The 18992-nt window shown below is 35.1% G+C and overlaps 1 protein-coding gene across 2 annotated transcripts; it reads right to left on the bottom strand.

Moving 5' to 3' along the window:
* Positions 1–195: 195 nt before the first annotated feature.
* On the bottom strand, positions 196–18956 carry Ranbp16 (Ran-binding protein 16). 2 transcript variants are annotated; one of them, XM_077435052.1, is made up of 24 exons: positions 18845–18956; positions 13093–13188; positions 12905–13023; positions 12732–12831; positions 11173–11280; positions 10957–11084; positions 10553–10745; positions 10266–10481; positions 9990–10136; positions 9740–9912; positions 9480–9667; positions 9266–9414; positions 7938–8110; positions 7712–7856; positions 7496–7643; positions 7268–7427; positions 7003–7193; positions 6785–6914; positions 2467–2548; positions 2246–2384; positions 1434–1511; positions 1232–1350; positions 710–924; positions 196–629 (listed from the first exon to the last, which is right to left on the bottom strand). In XM_077435052.1, the coding sequence occupies exons 1-24, from the start codon at positions 18857–18859 to the stop codon at positions 533–535; spliced, it is 3309 nt and encodes a 1102-aa protein (XP_077291178.1). In that variant the 5' UTR covers positions 18860–18956; the 3' UTR covers positions 196–532. The 2 variants fall into 2 exon arrangements, with proteins under 2 accessions (XP_077291178.1, XP_077291179.1); XM_077435053.1 differs by having other exon boundaries at positions 12905–13008; positions 18845–18929.
* Between the last annotated feature and the right edge of the window lie 36 nt (positions 18957–18992).

Genomic DNA, 18992 nt, shown 5'->3' with positions numbered 1-18992 from the left:
ATTGATGAAAAAATAATAAAGCATCATCGTATAATTCCCGATCATATAAGTAGGTTGGAATTACACGAGTCTCCGGAGAAAAAGAGAGACAGAGACTCGACAAGGACAACTCGTCACATCCAAAATGCATAATCAGCTTTGTTTAAGTCTATAATATATATATATATATATATATTGTAATTAATATAATAGGTTGCGTGAGTGTGTCCGTTAGGAAGAGAACGTATTTATTAAAAAAAAATATTTTTCACTATGTGAAACGATTGGCCAACAAACACAGGTGTAAATTAACAAGACTATCACAGTTTCTTCAATATTCTACGGTTGAAGCGTGCCGCTCGTGCGTAGTGTGGTACGAGCGACCGTTGTTTATTACGGTGATGCGAAAAACAAATTTATGAATACGTCGACACTCTTTGGTGTGCGTGGATGATGTTCCAAGCAAAAAGGCAGAAGGTTCATCGTTCTCTCGCGGTCGAGATTGACGGTGGCTGCGATCCAGACTCACGCTTCCCGCACGACACGCTCCTAGTTATGAGGTCATCATGTCGGTGACGGACGCCGTAGTGTTCGGATCGCGAAGCGATTCGTTCACTTCTTTTCTAAATATGGATAGGTTTTGAGTAAATCTGAAAGCAAAATATTATACGTGTTAGTAAATCGGACCAATTTCTGATTGTACGTTGGACTACAATTCAAAATGACATACTTATCCTTGTTCTTGGTGAGGAGGTTTCGTTCTACACTGTCCATCAAGTTGGTGAAACAACGGTCCATAGCTGCCTGCTGTTCTCGAGGCTGCGCGGCGACGATGCTCGCTCGCAACCTTCTGAAGTGGTCTTCGTTGAGTAGAATCAGTCCGAGCAGAGGACGAGACATGGACCATTGATTTCGACACTCGTCGAACATTATAACGTTTAATATCTGCCGAATTAATAAACAAACACACTTAATTTTCTAACAATCGCAATGCTTCATACAGATTACCTAAACACAATCTGCTTTAGATCGTTTTTATAAGAATTGTAAATAGGTTTTTGAGCTCTTTTTCCTATCACGCTGTACATTAACATTAGAATAATATAATACAATGAGTACTAACAAAATTAAATTAAAATTGTAAAATATAAAATGATCAGCAGATATTAAAATAGATATAAAATGTATTGTGAACATAATTTAGTAATAATAAAAAGCATTTAAAAATCAAAAATAAATAAAAAATAATCACCGTGGTTAAAAGTTGCTGAAGGATTTCAGGTCTTCTCTGCATCACTTCTAGGAACATGGCGTTGTGCTCTGGAGCCGTTTGCGGCCGACCGAGTTGATTTTTAACGGGGAATGCGCTAGCTGAAATTTCATTACACATCATATTAAAATTGCAACGCACTATACTATAATAAGTAAATACGGCTATTCATATGAATATTTACATTTTTGAGTTAATTGCTTAAACAAGTAAGTTACAATGTGATCCAAAGTCGTACAGCAACCCGTACACACCGTCGTATCTACAAACAAACAAAAAAATTCACATATAATAAAGCAAGCTTATAAAAATCCACACTAAAAGTTAACAGCCCAGCACAGCAGTGCACGGAAAAGACAACTTCTATTCGTACTATACAGCAGCGCACGTTCAGACAAGTTAAGGTAGAATACATGGCAAAATCAGCTTACAGAGTGCCGACGATACGGCGCAATATTGCTTGCGTCGAATCAATATTGTCAGTGTGATGTCTACAAAAATATATGCACTTGGGTGGGTTTAAGATCCAAATGAGGGGCCAAAGTCGCTTTATAGCATTCATTCAACGATTCAAAAGGTCCACATGGATACACCGCACTCCAGAATAATGTGATCTACCGTGTGTACCTTCTTATAAAGGACAAGTTGCACAGCACAGCTTCCCTGATTCATTAATGTATCTATTGTCCAGGCACTCGCTCAGATCTGAGAACTTCTGCGTATTCTTTGTTCGGGCACTTTTACTGAGTCCCGTTAGCCTAATCCGGTGTCTCTATTGTTCACCCACAAATGCACTTAGACAGTGGATGCTCTCTCACGTTCCCACGTTACACTACTATGACGTCATATGAAAATAATATGGTGACTGTATAATATGAATAGGTTGTGTCGGCTACTGCTACATACGCATTACGGAACATATAAATGTGTCCATACAGAATGAATTCTTTTCGTACTGCTGGTCTGTGCTGTGCCAGTATGAGCAGATATACATACCTAAAGCCATTAGACCGTCTGATATAGTAGCTAAAATGTACAAGAAAGCAGCTGGTTCTAACGACGCAAGGAACGACATGTGATCGTGCGTCAATCTCTCCAGGAGTACATAGTATGTCTGCGACAATTTTGGATAATCCTGAATACAGAAAGACACATGAAATGATTTTTATTGAATGATGTTTGTACATATGTGGTTGATATGAAACTGTTATACTGACGAGCAAATCGGTTTGCGGTATACTGAGCAATAGTTTCACAAACATGTTGAGGACGTTATCTAACGAGTCGTCACCATACAATCTGAAATAAAATAATGATTAAGCATTAATTTTTATTTGCATTAACCCTTTGAGTACTGACGTCTTTTCTGTTGAAAGCCCTCCACGCTGAAAATTTCCAACTAGAATTATTTAGAAATCCAATAGAAAGCAGGTGTAAAAATTGTGGCTAATCCAAACAAACCCTAGATAACTACAGCTGAGGATTTTGAGTTTTGTAAAGGTGTGTTTAGACTCTAATATATCTTGCAACAATATAAAATAAACAAAATTACTATTAATCTATTAACACATAGGATACCACGGGCTATTGCTAAAGAAACAGGCGTGCGGCGGGGAGAATTTGCGCTAATCTTTGCATAAAACTGTAACTGTTTAAAATGTCATATCTCTTTTACCAGTAAACGTATAAAAGTGAAATTTGAAATGCAGTTTCGTATGGACTATCTTAAAATTTCGTAATTGTAAAATCAGTAAAAGTCAAACTGTGAGTCGCGTACTAATAAAATAAATAATTAAAATGTGTATAAATATGGCAAATATACATATTTTATAAATAAACAAAAAAAATCTAGCAGCAGTGAACCTTTGTGTAACAAAAACAACAAATGTCGTTATTTGAAACCTATAAATACAATGCAGTCAGATGCAATTCCATATGCGCTTTGGAATTGCCGACATCCAACAAGGTTAATCCTCTTTCGTCATAAATAACAATATCAGTGAGAGAATTTTAGGACATCGGCAAAATCTAAGAGGAACATAAAACAGATGTGAGAAAAAAAAAAGGTCCCCCCAAAATGTGTTTATTACCTAGTGCAGTGGTTAGTAACCAGGAGTCAAGTGTAGGCAATAAATTACCGAAGAAATATAAAAGGGCACATAGTAAACAATGGTGATATTTTCTTCAGAACATGAATATAAAAAAAATCAAACATATTTATTCAACTAAAAACACAAAAAAAGCACTCACCCAGCAAACTGCACCCCTTATGTAGATATTCACATTTGATTGATTGGTAGATATTTACACAATATTTATTTAAAAGTTTCCTTTATATTATAATATATTATCGATAAACTCACTTTATGTATATTTTTATTATTTACACACACACACACGTTATTTAAACACAATATGAAATTCGTACACTAATGAAATTTTATATCTAATATTTTTTTTTTGTATGGTAGTCTTGATAACACTTTCCAACATGTAGTGGAATTTTACATTGTTTACACATAAAAGCACTCAGTTTACGAATTTTTAGTTTTGCACACACTCGACAATTACGTCTCACTAATTTATTCGTTTTTTCATTAGTTATTTTCACTAATTCATGATCTTTTATGAAACCACGTAGTCTTTCGTTCGGATCAATGCTGGGAGTCCTCGTCATGACAGAAGTTGAAGGTATATTGGAATGTGTGTCTGATGTACCTGGTGTATTGGAAATGTTACTCTGAAGCCATGCCTCTGCGACTTTCAGCATAAACTCTTGGAATTTCCAATTCGTCCCATTCAACTTTTTGTGGATATGATAAGCGTTCAAAATTCCGCAATGCATCAGATACATTGCGGCTTTCTTCGTCCACTTGATGGTTTTCCGTGAAACGGGGTTGTACGATAGGTACTGATCCGCGAGATCGACTCCACCCATAAATTTATTATAGTCCATGATGCTGATTGGCTTCTTGATGGGTTGATTTGTTTTCCTGTCGATTTTGCCAGTTTCTACAATTTGCGCCTGATGGATGGTTGAAATAATTCTGACGTCTCGTTTTTTGTTTGTCTTCCAAATTTGAATCAATATATCCCCCTTTCTTCGATGTATTGATTCATGAATTTGTAAGCGGGCGTTTTTCAAAATTTGCGGTAAGCCACGATTTTTTCTAATAGTTCCGCATATTCTTGTTTTAGCTCCCAATAAATTGGTAGCTAAATTAACGCTATTGTAATAATTATCAGCGTAGACATTGTACCATTTATTTAAGTACGGAGATAACAAATCGGTGATAGTGTTATTCAAAGAAGTACCTACACCCGAATACAATTTGAAATTACAAATATAGCCACTTTTTGCTTCACATATCATCCTATTTAGAATCCCGTACTTAATGATCTTCATAGGGTTATACACCTTGCATTTGAGGCGCCCCCTCCACGGTATCATGTCTTCGTCCAAAGACAGGTTTTGCGTCGGTGTGTACGTCTCTTGAAACTTTTTCGTGAAGTAGTCTATTATGTTTTGAATTTTAATTAGGCGATTTGGACTGCCGGTCGGAATCTTCTCATTGTCAGAAAAGTGGAGATACCTTAAAATCTGCTGAAATCTATTTCTGCTCATCGTCTTTCGAAAATATGGAGTTTCGATAAGAGGATTGGTGCTCCAATAGTCGCTGATGGAATTTTTTCTGACAATAGCCATTATCAGAACTAATCCGAACCATTTTTTTAGCTCGGGAACGAGAACATCTCTCCATTTTCGCGAGTGTGTGGAAGTTGGATATTTGATATTATTTTTGGCATAATATCGGTTTGTCTCCTCGGCTATAATACCAAATAAATCATCTCCAATGAAGAGTGAAGTCACGTCTCCCACGTTAGATGGATTATCAGGAAAAATGTTCAATCCTGGTAGTCCTTCAAAGCTGTTGAGATTTCTAGGAGGATCAAATTCGGACCAATCCAATGTCACATCAGGGATACCTTCTTCTGAAGAATTTTCAGATTCTGACTGGTTGACACGTGGTTCTGAAGTTTCTGACTCAGAATCTCCACTTTCTTGGACATAAGCCTCATCGATGTCTTCTTCACCTTCGCTAGGAGGTTGAGAAAGTTGGTCTTCGAAAGTCTCGTCAAAAAATGAATCTTCTCTCTCAGCCATTTTATAACGATAACACAAAACAGAAAACACGAAATTTCACAATAAAATCAGAGTTTTATAAAATAGTCACAAAAACACAAAATCCATTTATAACAATAACACAACAGAAAACACGAAATTTCACAATATAATCCAAAAGAGTTTCACAAAAACACAAAATCCAAAAAATAGAATCCAAAAAGCATCGAAAATCAAAATAGTCAAAGATATCAAATAGAACACGAAATCTAAAAAATAACGCGTATATTTATCGATAAACGTTTCCTCGTCACGGTCAGAAAAGGACTGAAATGATCTCGACCTTTCTGAAAATATAGCACCCTTATTTTTTTCTACCTATATCTTTTCTACGAATTAGTAAATATGTCAATAGAAAAAAAATCTGTTATGCATATGTGAACATATGTGAGCTTTCGCTGGTTTCGAACCTCTGAAAAGGTCGATGACGATCTGTTCTATTATTTTTACAAGCCTCCTATACGCTTTAGTTAAATAAAATAAAATTTGAGACATCTTCGGCATAACCAAAGAAATATTTTGTAAATTTAAAGAAATATTTGGTACATTTGCTATAGTCCAGTTTCTAACCTTCTGGATTTTTCAGTATCGACTATTTTTAAATTATTTTAGTTAAATATCACCAACGACATCTTTTACTAAGCCCCGATATGAATAAATTACAAGAAATACGAGGTTCAACGTGTTTTTTCTTTATATGAAGTAGGAGTGACGCAACGCACAAATTTGTGCGCACGGTAGCCAGAGGTAGTTTTTCAAACGCACAAATTTGTGCGCACGGTATCCTGCGTGTTAATGAATGTATTTTTCCAAAACTAAGTTCCATCATCTCCATTGTTGTTAAAGTGTAATGCTCACAATCTAAAATACTCGGCAGTTAGGGATTTCCATCGAGAAATTTTGCTATGGTTATAAATTCAGAAATAGCGGTGTAAACCAGTCTTTATAAACATTATACACGGATTACACGACTCATGTTCAATGCATTTTTTTTTTCAATGCTACCTGGAAAGGCTTTACGGGTAGTATTCTTGTTTATTTTTACATCTCAAAAAAAGCCTATCAGCGTATTACAGGCTCATAGACTTGTTGGCAAAACGCCGATTGGCGTTTGTCAGCATTCAAAAGGTGAAAGGTCATCAGTAAGTGTAAAAAATGTAAATAAATAGGGGGCTGAGCTTGATAAAAGCATATAAAAACCATTGCTTAGGCAACAGAACAGGTACAATATGAAATAGACAAACATACAAGTTTTAAGAATAGATACTAGATTCAGTAGCAGTTGATAACTAGCTGGTAAATAGTACCAAACTCAGTGGAATATTTATTTATTAACTGAATGAATCAATCACCTAAATACACCAAAGTTGACATAATTTCCACACAATGCAGCTTTGAGCATCGAAAAGCAAATTAAAATCCCTTTGAGCTTCATCGGATATATAAGATCTTTAGTTACTTCTAAGTTGAGAATTCTACTGCCTGCGAAACACAAACAACAACATTAAAAAACATATACAAATCGAAAATTATACAATACATTGCATATACTTTATAAAAGATACATTACCATAAGCGCATATAATACTACTAGCTTCTTTGAATAAGAGGATTCCATTTGGAGACGACACGTCAAACTGCAAACGTTGACTTCTATTCTGCACGAGTTCAACGGCGAACTTCAATACCGGAGTAGAAACGGCTGGTTGCGAATACCATACTTCCAATCCTCGAACGAGTATATTCAGATACGTCGGATAGCTGAAAATCAACAGACATTATGTGCAACATCGATAAAAAAAAAACCAACTTGAATCATTCATAAGACATCTTACATCCATTCGAAGAGCATCATATAAGTCGTTCTCGTGTTGAAAGCGAAAGCTAATCCTCTCAAATCTCTCGCAAGTCCTATCAGAACCTTTTTAGCGTCCTCGGAATTGATCAGAGTCGTGTCGGATGGATTCAAGAGACCAGATATACTCTCAAAAGCCGCTGCAATTTAAGATGTGTAAGTATATATTGATCGTAAAACGCCAGATAGCCAGATAGGATGCAAGTACCGGTTAAAGGCATCATGAAATTTTGAAATCGGTCTTCGTCTTCTCCTAGATCGACCATCAGGAGACGGCCCAGAGCCGTGTACAACATACTTCTACATCGCATTTCGCCGACGCTGGCTCCGCATCCCAAAATTGGAAAGTGTTCCGACTGTAAAAGCGTACGTATTAAATAAAAAATATACGATTCAAAATTTTGTACGCTCGATTTCAATTTACCGTATGGTGCGTCAGCATGAATTGAACTTCTTCCAACTTGACTAGTTTCCTTACACAAGAATATCCTACACTAAGTTCACTCAATAGTGAGAGAGTTTTGTTGGTGATGGCCTCCGATCCTGCCCAATACTTTAAGTTGGTTATACTAAAAGTTAAAAAAAATATAAATAAAATATCAGTATAAAAAAATACATTTGCTATGCGTAAAGCTAGTGCCGTTCTTTACATTTTCCTAATAAACACGCTTAGCAAAGTCGATTCACTGGTGATGCCTAGCGTTTCAGACAGCCGAGGATATAATTCAGAGTTTTTCTGCGTCTGATCCATTTGGTTCATGAAGTTTTTGCGGAACTGCTCCAAGAATGACATCATCGCAAGTTCGAGCTTCTCACAACCGCCCTGTTGCTACACATATACACAATTATATCACAGAGTTCAAATTTACATTAATTAGTAGAAAAGAATTACCCGAACCAGAACTACATATGAGAGACATAAGCTTTTCAATAAAAGGTAAATATCTTAGTAACGAAATATAAACAATATAAAAAATACTACAGTGCATTTTGATCATCACAATGGTAAAGGTTTAAGCTCTATTGATGAGTATTCAATGCTTCAACTGTCACTTTTTCAAAGTATACATAAAAGAATAACCTTGAATGGCAAGGGAAACCTATTCACATACTCAATTTACAGTATAGCTCAGTGATTGCGTTAATGCTAACCACCGAGAGGTTCCCGGGTTCAAGTCAAATAATGAAAATAATTTATTATCAAGTATTTCTGTAGTGCTGGTCAGACTTGGATATTTGTGACTCCAAGTTGATCGTTTTCCATCAGAGTTTACCAATTTATCTAATTTCATTGTTGAAACGATTCCTCTTCAAATTGGCAAAGTCACCCTACCCACTGTCACCACTATTTGAATATGATTTCAAATTTATATATGTACAAATTTAATACCATAAGAGCGAAAACACACCGAGTGGTACTTGGTACGTTTTTTTTATAGATACTTTTAAACGTGCGAAAAAAACGCAGCACCCTTAGCCCATATACATAGTACAGTCCAAAAAATGACCCCCTGGAGTGTTTTCGGTGATATTTTATCCTTGTATTTACCCTCACTTGACAGTGATCGATAACGGTGAATCCCATATTTGAAGAAATGTAGGAGAAACTTGTCCCAAAAATATGCATATACCCGAATTCGGTTTAGGGAACACCCACTGTTTCCCCGCTCAGGGACAACCTGTAATAGCATCATGGGATAATATAAATAATATAAAACTCATCCCAAGCTCAAACATTCAGATCTTTTCAATTAAATGACATTGTATCACACTTATTGTGGATTAGATATTCTCCACTGTGGTGATTACACATCAATATCAATCATAAGTTCAAATCTGGTTTAACACATATGTATATATGTATGTTTCATATTAAATACCAAACAAAAAACCTATCAATCGAGCTTGTAACCTTCACCATAATAATACCAAAGATATTCCATCCAAGTTACAACTAATTAAACGACTCATAGCGTACCCGAGCCAATCGTGCATCTGTCAAATTCATCAACTGCAACACTCGGCAGACCAATTCACTATCCATAGATTCATGTTCGTGGATATTATTAAACGGCATTCTCCCTCCGATAGCAGCTCCAATTATATACACCAACCAAGTGAGTTGACCTAAAACAAATATATGTAAGTCAAAACGAAACATAAATAGGATAAAGCATTCACCGATTACAAACCTTGATAGACGAGTCTTTGAGAGTCGTGACACGTGGGAGGCAGGTCTTGATATCCCGAAGCAGCTACGTCGAGCAAAGCCACTACCAAAGCGCAAGTTTTTCCATAATCGCAGCGCGCTATAGCCGACACCTTCTCAAGCTGTTGACTAACCATGCCCATATCATCCAGAGGATCTTCCAATCCATCCCTAAGATGATTGAAATAACAGTTAATAGAATTGAAGATATACAATCGATTCTATAACAGGAGTAGAGCTCACCGAACGATAACAGCTACCGAATCTAAGCGTGAAGTGATATACGTGTTCACAACTTCTGGAGCATACGTCTCTAATAGATGCGGCTCTGTAGTTTTAACGTACGGTACTGAAGCAGCCATATTTTGCCACAATGACAATAAATAATGAACCGAGTTTGGTGCAAACTGCCACATCTGAAATAATAATACAGATACTATTGAGAGTACTGCTACGAAATCAGTTAAAGAATGAGGAATATCAAAAATATTACCTGTAAGCTTTGAACAGTAAATTTAGCTATGAGTTGAATAGTCTGAGGATAAATATCGATGGTGACCAACTCTCCCAATTGGTAATTTGATTTGAGCCTAGATAGAATTCTACAGAATTCGTGATAGTTTCCGGAATCAGACAAGCCCTGGAAGTACAATTGGAATGCATTATTTGTAGGAAGTTATTTGAGTCTAATCGTCTCAAGCTCTGATTGGAATGAATGGGATGTTCCCACCTCTATAGAATTGACAAAATATATCAGTCACAAAATTACTTGAGGATTCTCCAGGATATTTTTCACGCCCGTTATAAGATTCGTGAGCACTTGAATACGTTCTGCATTGCTAAAGAGCGACCGGCGCACGGATGCGACTTGCACGAGGCAAGCCAGAGACAGAGCGGACAGTGGTGGAGGAAGGGCGTGGTAAAGTTCAAAAAATAGCTTCGGAGTAGCAGCATCCAAGAATGCCATTTGCCAACTTGACGGAATCTGCGTAAAAAAGATCCAATAAACAATTGACATAATACGGATTGCATATATGATAGAAATATAATACAAACCTCAACAGTGTACAGCTCTTCAGAGTCTTCACTGCTGGTTCCTATGAAATCGAACGTCAAACAGTTGAGAGCGAGTCGCAGCAGTTGCGTGATGAGTCCGTGTTGTCTCTCTTCGTTCAGATCTAAAGCTTCGGCTCTGGCCGAGCTGAGCAAAGAACAAGCGAGCTGGAACAGCTCGAATAGATGGCTATCTCTGCAAAATTAAATTTATAATAAATTAATCTTACATATAAACGTTTCTGATTGGCTGTCGTCGTATTCGTTTTTAATTGGCTGTTGCTAAATATTAATTTTTTTAATTTAATAAAAAATACAAATGAATATTTATTATTAGATTAGTCATGTATAAGCGGAAGAGATATTCGTATAAGAATCAAAGATTACATATTTACATATATAATTACCTGAAAAGCATAGCCATTTTTCTATGTTTGCTAAAAAATAATATTTCTTCTGCATCCGGTACTTGATTCATTTCACACGTCAACTGGGACAATAACTGAACCCCTACTGTACAATGTTCCACTGGACCCTAAAATTGAAGAGGAAGTGTAAAATTTAGTTCAATATACGTAGATTCTGATTTAGACCAAATACATTTTATTTACTAATAAATGTACCTGTAAGAATTTTGTAATATCGACCATAAAATTTCTAAATACGTATTCTTCTTTGACTAAATCAAACCATCCTAATTTGGTAATCTTGGCAAACAACGATACCAGCGACTGAAAAAGAAATACATAATTCATTGAGTCATAAAATTAAAATATTATGGTATAGCGCCCCCATAACACGTTTGGCATTCCCCATATTACACATTTCCTATGGCACAATTTTCCTAAGTCTTATAAATTTCACTTAATTTCATTTTGCCATAAATACGTATGTATATGTATTTAATTATACACGAAAGACATTTTTTAATTTAATAGTTTTGAACTATAAATTGCTTTTTAACTATTTTTAAACATAATTCCTGTTGACATCTTACTATTTTCGAGATTAGGAGATAAGTTTAACAATCCTTATTGAAGAACTGTGCTATCAGTTCTTTGAACCAGTTGACAGTTTGGTAGACTGAAAGTTAAGTGAGCGTCATCATGGATCTACATATATTTGTCTTTCAGAAATTCCATTAATTTAAGGAAGAGATGAAAATCAAAAAGCACCAGATATGGACTGAACAGAAAATGGTCCAATACATTCTATTGAAACCTTTAAAAACATCCTGCTGTATTATGGATGGATAATTAAATGGCAGAATAAAAATCGAATATTGGTCAAAATAAGAGTAATGAATGGTCATAGTAAAATTAATGAATGGTCATAATAATTACTTATATTGATGACCAAAATGAGCAAAGTATGAAAACGATCGGATAAGAGGCAAATTTTTTCCAGAATTGTAATCGTAAGTGAAACGTAAAGGAGGTTTGTAAAAATAATAAATAGTCAGAATAGTCATAATAAACAGTCAGAATCGTTATAATAAATGGTCAGAATGGTCAAAAATAATGAGTATTAAATCATTTTTTTCATAGACTTGACAACGATTCTGAACGAGCATCCGAAACTGCAGAACCGAGATTGACCAGTTGTACTAATCTTCAACGTTGCAGCAGTAACAACACTATTGACAAATAAAAAAATGATTCTAACCATAAAAATGATTCTGACAAATAAAAAAATAATTCTGACCATAAAAATGATTTACAAATAAAAAAATGATTCTTTAGGATAATTCTTACCATTTGATGTAAATTATGACCAATCCAGTTTTAAATCTGACCATTCAATATAAATTCTGGCCAATCAGTATAAATTCTGACCAATCAGTATAAATTCTGACCATCTAATAATTATTTTGGCCATTTATATTCTGACCAATGTTATATAAATTCTAACCAATGTATGTCATATAAATTCTGACCACAAACGTATTAAAATTCTGACCTGTAGAATACGAGCCGAATTGATTTATAATATAAGTAAAGCAGGGGTAGTAAGATATACAGTAAAAAGCAGGGAACTACCATCTGAAGAAAGGAAATCCCGCATACTAAAAATGGGCAAAGGATTGATCAGTCTACCCCTACTTACATACATATAGCACAGAAGCCATAACATTTTCAGGGGGGGGCGGGGAAACTATATAAAAAAATAAATTAATATATACCTGAACAACAAATACGGAAAGTTTAGATCTTGTAGCCAAATAATTCAAAACGTAATTTCTCATGTCGATTTTTTGCTGCGTCGATAAAACTCTCGTAGACCTTTAACAAAAAGATGGAAATCAATTAAAAGTGACCGGGTCAATAGCAAATCGATCAATGGCGACTGGCATACTTGGAGACAAGTCTCGAGAGTGTGGTCGCAGCCAAGAGTTGAGCATAGCTGGAGTCCGTCCTGTCCAGCAGCGCTTGACATCTGCCCAGAGTGTCGTTCGATTCCTGCAAATTCCAACGCTTTCAATGTACATAAATTAACTGAGTCATAAAACAAACGGATGCTCGGGACAGAGCAGAGGTGTCAACCTGGAAGCCAACGAGAGCCTTCTCTGCTTCCTGACGCAGGGTGGCATCTTGTGCTTCATAGAGCTGCTTGCACAAAAGTTCGATTTGACGCACCTCCTGAAAACAACAATCAACCAAAGATTAGACCAAAACAAACCCTCGTATCTTCGATCTGATGAACTCTACGTGTTACAATCATAATGAACGTCTGAGCCTTCCGACTCAAGGAATGTACATGCTTGAAAGAGTCCGACGAATTTGAAAGGCTGGAACTACCTTGAGCTAAGAAATTAGCATTTTAAATGTACCAGAGAGGAAACGGATTAGTCCATATTTGTACAAACGTTAAAACTATGATTACTCATTTTAAGTCGAACTTATTACATATCAATTGATTTATCTTAATTTTTCAATATAATAGAGAAATTAGTTAGGGAAACGAAGTAATTAGTCTATAATAGTTGGCCACGATTTTAAATTAAGTTAATAGAAATATTGTGTGCCTAAAATTATGCTATAATAATCGATAACTATATACAAATTCATTATGATTTAAATTCTAAGCAGCAAACTACTACATATAGTAGTGTACAATCGTTGACTAAAATAATACATTAACGCCAATTTACGGTAAACTAACATAGTGCTATCAGTTAGTAGTGAACAGGAGCACCATTGAGGGCCAACTACATATGTATATTATACACGAGTTTTAAATTTGCAAAATTTTATTTGGGCACTAATTGGTTATACGGGCGCATCCCAGCATCGAGTATACACACTAATACAAATATAAAACAGTTACATGAATGACCTATGGGTGTAGTGAACAGTTTTAGTAAAGTGACAGTACCCAACCAGTGATAGATGTTATCGATAAAAATCCCAAATAATCATATTATACGGGTGACCGTCACCGCAATGAATGTTAAAAAGTCGAAAATTTTCGTTACCATGCATACATATGAAAAACGGTCAGTATATACATCAGTGGCGTGTGGTAAAAGTCTCTCTCCCCCCCGTCGTACATCCTCACTTAATTTGCGCGAGTAGGATACAACAGGAACAAGAGGAACAGGCTTTTCCTCCCGTATCCTGCGCGCGCACATTAAACAAGGCTGTATGACAAAAAGAGAGATAATTTCACCGCATGCCACTGATACATATATTATACATACATAGTACCGTTTACCATGCACCCTATTTTTTTGATCTTTCGACTTAAGATCTTTCGATTTTCGATCTTTGCCTTCCGATATTTGCTTTTTCGGGCTTTTCACTTTCGGTCCCGTGAGGTAGACCCATTTTTTACCGAACCAGAACGAAAAAAATAGCGATTCGGGTACCTGGTTTTAGTAAAGTGACAGTATAATTATGATAAAACATCGTGGTACGGCAGTATATAATCCTTTTTCGAATGGCTCCTATTCCAAGAGCTATTCGACTTCTTAATGAAATCGTTGCTGCCGAGACTGAATGTGATATTTTCCACCCTAGTGAGCGTAAATTGTCGGAAATTACTCTAACCCATTTATCTGGTAGTCTGCGCTCATCATTGTTTTCATGATTGATTGTGATTTATGAGTGAAATTTTGATTAACTCTCTTCCATTTGGGCCTTACAGGGATGTTTTGTATTTGTAGTTGTTTCTTACATATTTATTGAAACTGGCTGTAGGTGCAAGGCATTCCTTATGCTATATTTTTTATTTGATATTTTTACTTTATCTGTTATTATTAAATGCTATTTTTTATGTTTACGTATGGATGTATTTATGTTTATGTTCAAATGTATTTTTTATGTATAATTGATGAGTATATTATTTTCGTTATGTATTAATTTATGTTTAATTGTTATTTTGTTTTTTTTTTGTGTTATATTTTTTGACCATTGTGGCGCTTTAGGAATTCCTGTTATGCCACAATGGTCTGTTTAGAATAAATAAATAAATAAATAATACAAAATTAAGATCCATTTGGAGAGCCTCCACTAGAAAATACGTATGTGAAATTCATAGACATATAATGTATACATAGGTATGTATAAAATGGGTCTACCTCACTTTACTAAAACCAGGTATCCGAATCGTTATTTTTTTCTTTCTGGTTCGGTAAAAAATATATACATCATGTATGTAAATCGGTTCAGTGCCTGTTTTCAGTTCTCTTGTATTTGAATATTTGCAAGTTAATGTAAATACACCCACACAGTCTATACCTCTCTTTATACGGCTTTTCGCTATCACTTATTGTGATCATATACATAATTAAAATGTCAAAGGAGGATATATTTCCTAGCGTGTGCAGCTTACTGCTGGTTTATTGCGGAATAGAGAGTGGATTCTGATGTAGCTAAAATACAGACAAAATACATTTTTTTTATTCATACTTAACCCTTTGCCCAAGTCACCAAATTTAGCGAACATGCCCTGTACGCGGCTGCTTTTTTGCGGATTTTGCTATCGCGTTTTCGACTATAAATATAGGTTGTAATATTTTTTTGAATTTTACAACCTATATTTTTTTTTTTGACTACTGCCATCTATTGAATTTGGTAAAGTATACATTTAGTAATATTTTCATCCAAGTTATAAAATTTTAACACAATAGACGGCTCTTAAATAGACGGTTGGAACTTCCAAGACATCTATGCGTGTCTCGCGCGCTGAGGGCATGTTCGCTAGGACATGTATAGAAGTCGTACGCGGTGGAAAGGTTAATTGACTTACGAACTTTTCATCGGGCCCAGCTTTTAGGAACAAAAGTGCGACAACAGCTTAGACAGAATCTAGTAGTTTATTTTATTCTAGAAGTTAATTTTTACAGGTACGAGTGTATTTACTCTTGCTTTTCCGTTCACAGGTGTTTGAATCGCGCACTTTTGAGTCAATTTATAATGTGTTCGTTGATATCTATGATATATGAGTTCATTGACAACTCACGAGCTTCACATGTATAATTGTATTTAAATCGGAATCATTAATAGAATCTTTGATTGCTAATTGTGAAGTATGTGCCACACATTTTATACCGATGAAATGAGGGAAAGAACAGTTCTCAATGGAAGGTAGCATCATAATCACTTTCATAAATAATATTTCAGTTTCTAACAAGTTGACAAATTTCATCATATTAGTTCCATTATATGTTGTAATAGAGTAGATTTATGTGATATCGATATTATAATTTTCTAAAAGTTTTAAAAATATATTTTTAATATATAATACAATACATAATATATAATACATCCATCATTCCCAAAGTATATACATTAATTTTACCGAACTGAAAAAAAATATCGGTTCAGTTTCGGTTCTCGTACAGGCAAAAATAACGGTTTTCCGGTTTTCGGTTTCCCTGACTAAAACTGTTTGCGACACAACTAGAGGCCATTCATGTAACTGCCGTATATTTGTATGTTTTAATATACACAAGTGTGTAGACTGGATGCTCGGATGCACCCGTATAACCAAGAAGTACCTGTTTTGTTTACAAATATTTTGAAATAGTGTAAAAAATTAGCACAGCATTTTTATATATTAAAGAAAATGCTTCCCACATACATTTATCACACTAATATATAGTGTATTTGTATGTTTTAATGGAAGTGTGTAGACTTGATGCGCCCGTTTAACCAATAAGTACTTTTATTTGTTTACAGATATTTCAAGCGTAAAAAAAATTGGCACAGCATTTTTATATATTAAAGAAAATGCTTCCCACATACATTTTTCACACTAATATTTAGAGAGTATTTGTATGTTTTAATATAAGTGTGTAGACTCGATGCGCCCGTTTAACCAATAAGTACCTTTATTTGTTTACAAATATTTTAAAATAGTGTAAAAAAAATGGCGCAGCATTTTTATATATAAAAGAAAAAGCTTTCCACATACATTTTTCACACTAATATTTAGAGTATTTGTATGTTTTAATGTAAGTGTGTAGACTTAATGCGCCCGTTTAACCAATAAGTACCTTTATTTGTTTACAAATATTTTAAATGTAAAAAAAAATGCCACAGCATTTTTATATATTAAAGAAAAAGCTTTCCACATACATTTTTCACACTAATATTTTGAGTATTTGTATGTTTTAATGTAAGTGTGTAGACTCAATGCGCCCGTATAACCAATAAGTACCTTTATTTGTTTACAAATATTTTAAATGTAAAAAAAAAATGCCACAGCATTTTTATATATTAAAGAAAAAGCTTTCCACATACATTTTTCACACTAATATTTTGAGTATTTGTATGTTTTAATGTAAGTGTGTAGACTCGATGCGCCCGTATAACCAATAAGTACCTTTATTTGTTTACAAATATTTTAAATGTAAAAAAAAATGCCACAGCATTTTTATATATTAAAGAAAATGCTTTCCACGTACATTTTTCACACTACTATTTAGTGTATTTGTATGTTTTAATGTAAGTGTGTAGACTCGATGCGCCCGTATAACCAATAAGTACCTTTATTTGTTTACAAATATTTTAAATGTAAAAAAAATTGGCATAGCATTTTTATACATTAAATAATTTTCACACTAATATTTTGAGTATTTATATGTTTTAATGTAAGTGTGTAGACTTGATGCGCCCGTTTAACCAATAAGTACCTTTATTTGTTTACAAATATTTTAAAATAGTGTAAAAAAAATGGCGCAGCTTTTTTATATATTAAAGAAAAAGCTTTCCACATACATTTTTCACACTAATATTTAGAGTATTTGTATGTTTTAATGTAAGTGTGTAGACTCGATGCGCCCGTATAACCAATAAGTACCTTTATTTGTTTACAAATATTTTAAGTGTAAAAAAATTGGCACAGCATTTTTATATATTAAAGAAAATGTATTCCACATAGATTGTAAATAGGTTTTTGAGTTCTTTTTCCTATTATGCTGTAGATTAACATTAGAATAATGTAATACTATGATTACTAACCAAATTAAATTAAATTGTAAAATAGAAAATGATCAGTAGAACAGTAGCTATTAAAATAGATATAAGATGTATTGTGAACATAATTTCGTAATAATAAAAAGAATTTAAAAATCAAAAAAAAAAATTTCACATACAGTTTTCATACTATCTATGTCAAAAATATTACACATTAATGAGTTCGTGACAATTCTAGAAAGGCATTGAAAATACAATGATTTCATTACTTAATAATGAACCATATAAATATGTATATTATTTCGCCCGATTAATTGTTATTCAGTCAATAGAAAATATATATGCTAGTATTTTATATATGGATTATAATAGGTATATGAAAATAACAATAAGGTATTGTTTTAGCCCAAATTTCAGAACAAAAAAAATCGTATAAATTCACACACACACAAGTACACACTTCACACACGGCGAATATCGCGCATTAAGAGCACTGTAAGGATTCTATCAACGAAACCCGAATACCCCGCATAGCGTGTCGAATTTCCAATGAAAATCCTCTCATTATTGTTACGCAGTGCGAGGGCACAGCGTATGTGAACATTGCACCATTACGTATATGCGACAGGCTGCAATCAATCGAACGTTAGACAGGGTCCTGTGTGCGATAGGGATGAATCGGGGTGCGCATCGCGTTGCGGGGGATGTGGGGCTCGAGGGGCGCAGGCTCTCGCGGCGAGGCCGCGCCCCTCCGCGGGGCCGAGTCCTGTGCGGAAAGAGCATGTGTTCGGGACCGGTGAGGGGCGAGCGAGGGCTGCGGCGAGGGGTGGGGCGGGGGAGGGGGTGCGGGTGGGGGCGCAGGGGGGCGGAGCACCTGGTCGTCGGCCATGTCGGGGCCGGGGGGCGAGCGGGGGGCGCAGCCGGCCTCTGACAGGCGACACAACGCGCGCCACAACCAAAAGACCAACAACACCACGCGACAACTACACACTACACACCACACCGCTCGAGCTTTTCATTTT

This window comes from Arctopsyche grandis, chromosome 7, assembly GCF_051622035.1.
Source record: "Arctopsyche grandis isolate Sample6627 chromosome 7, ASM5162203v2, whole genome shotgun sequence".
Taxonomy (NCBI): domain Eukaryota; kingdom Metazoa; phylum Arthropoda; class Insecta; order Trichoptera; family Hydropsychidae; genus Arctopsyche; species Arctopsyche grandis.
The sequence above is the reverse complement of the archived record's forward strand: the minus strand, read 5'-3'. Positions and strand labels throughout refer to the sequence as shown.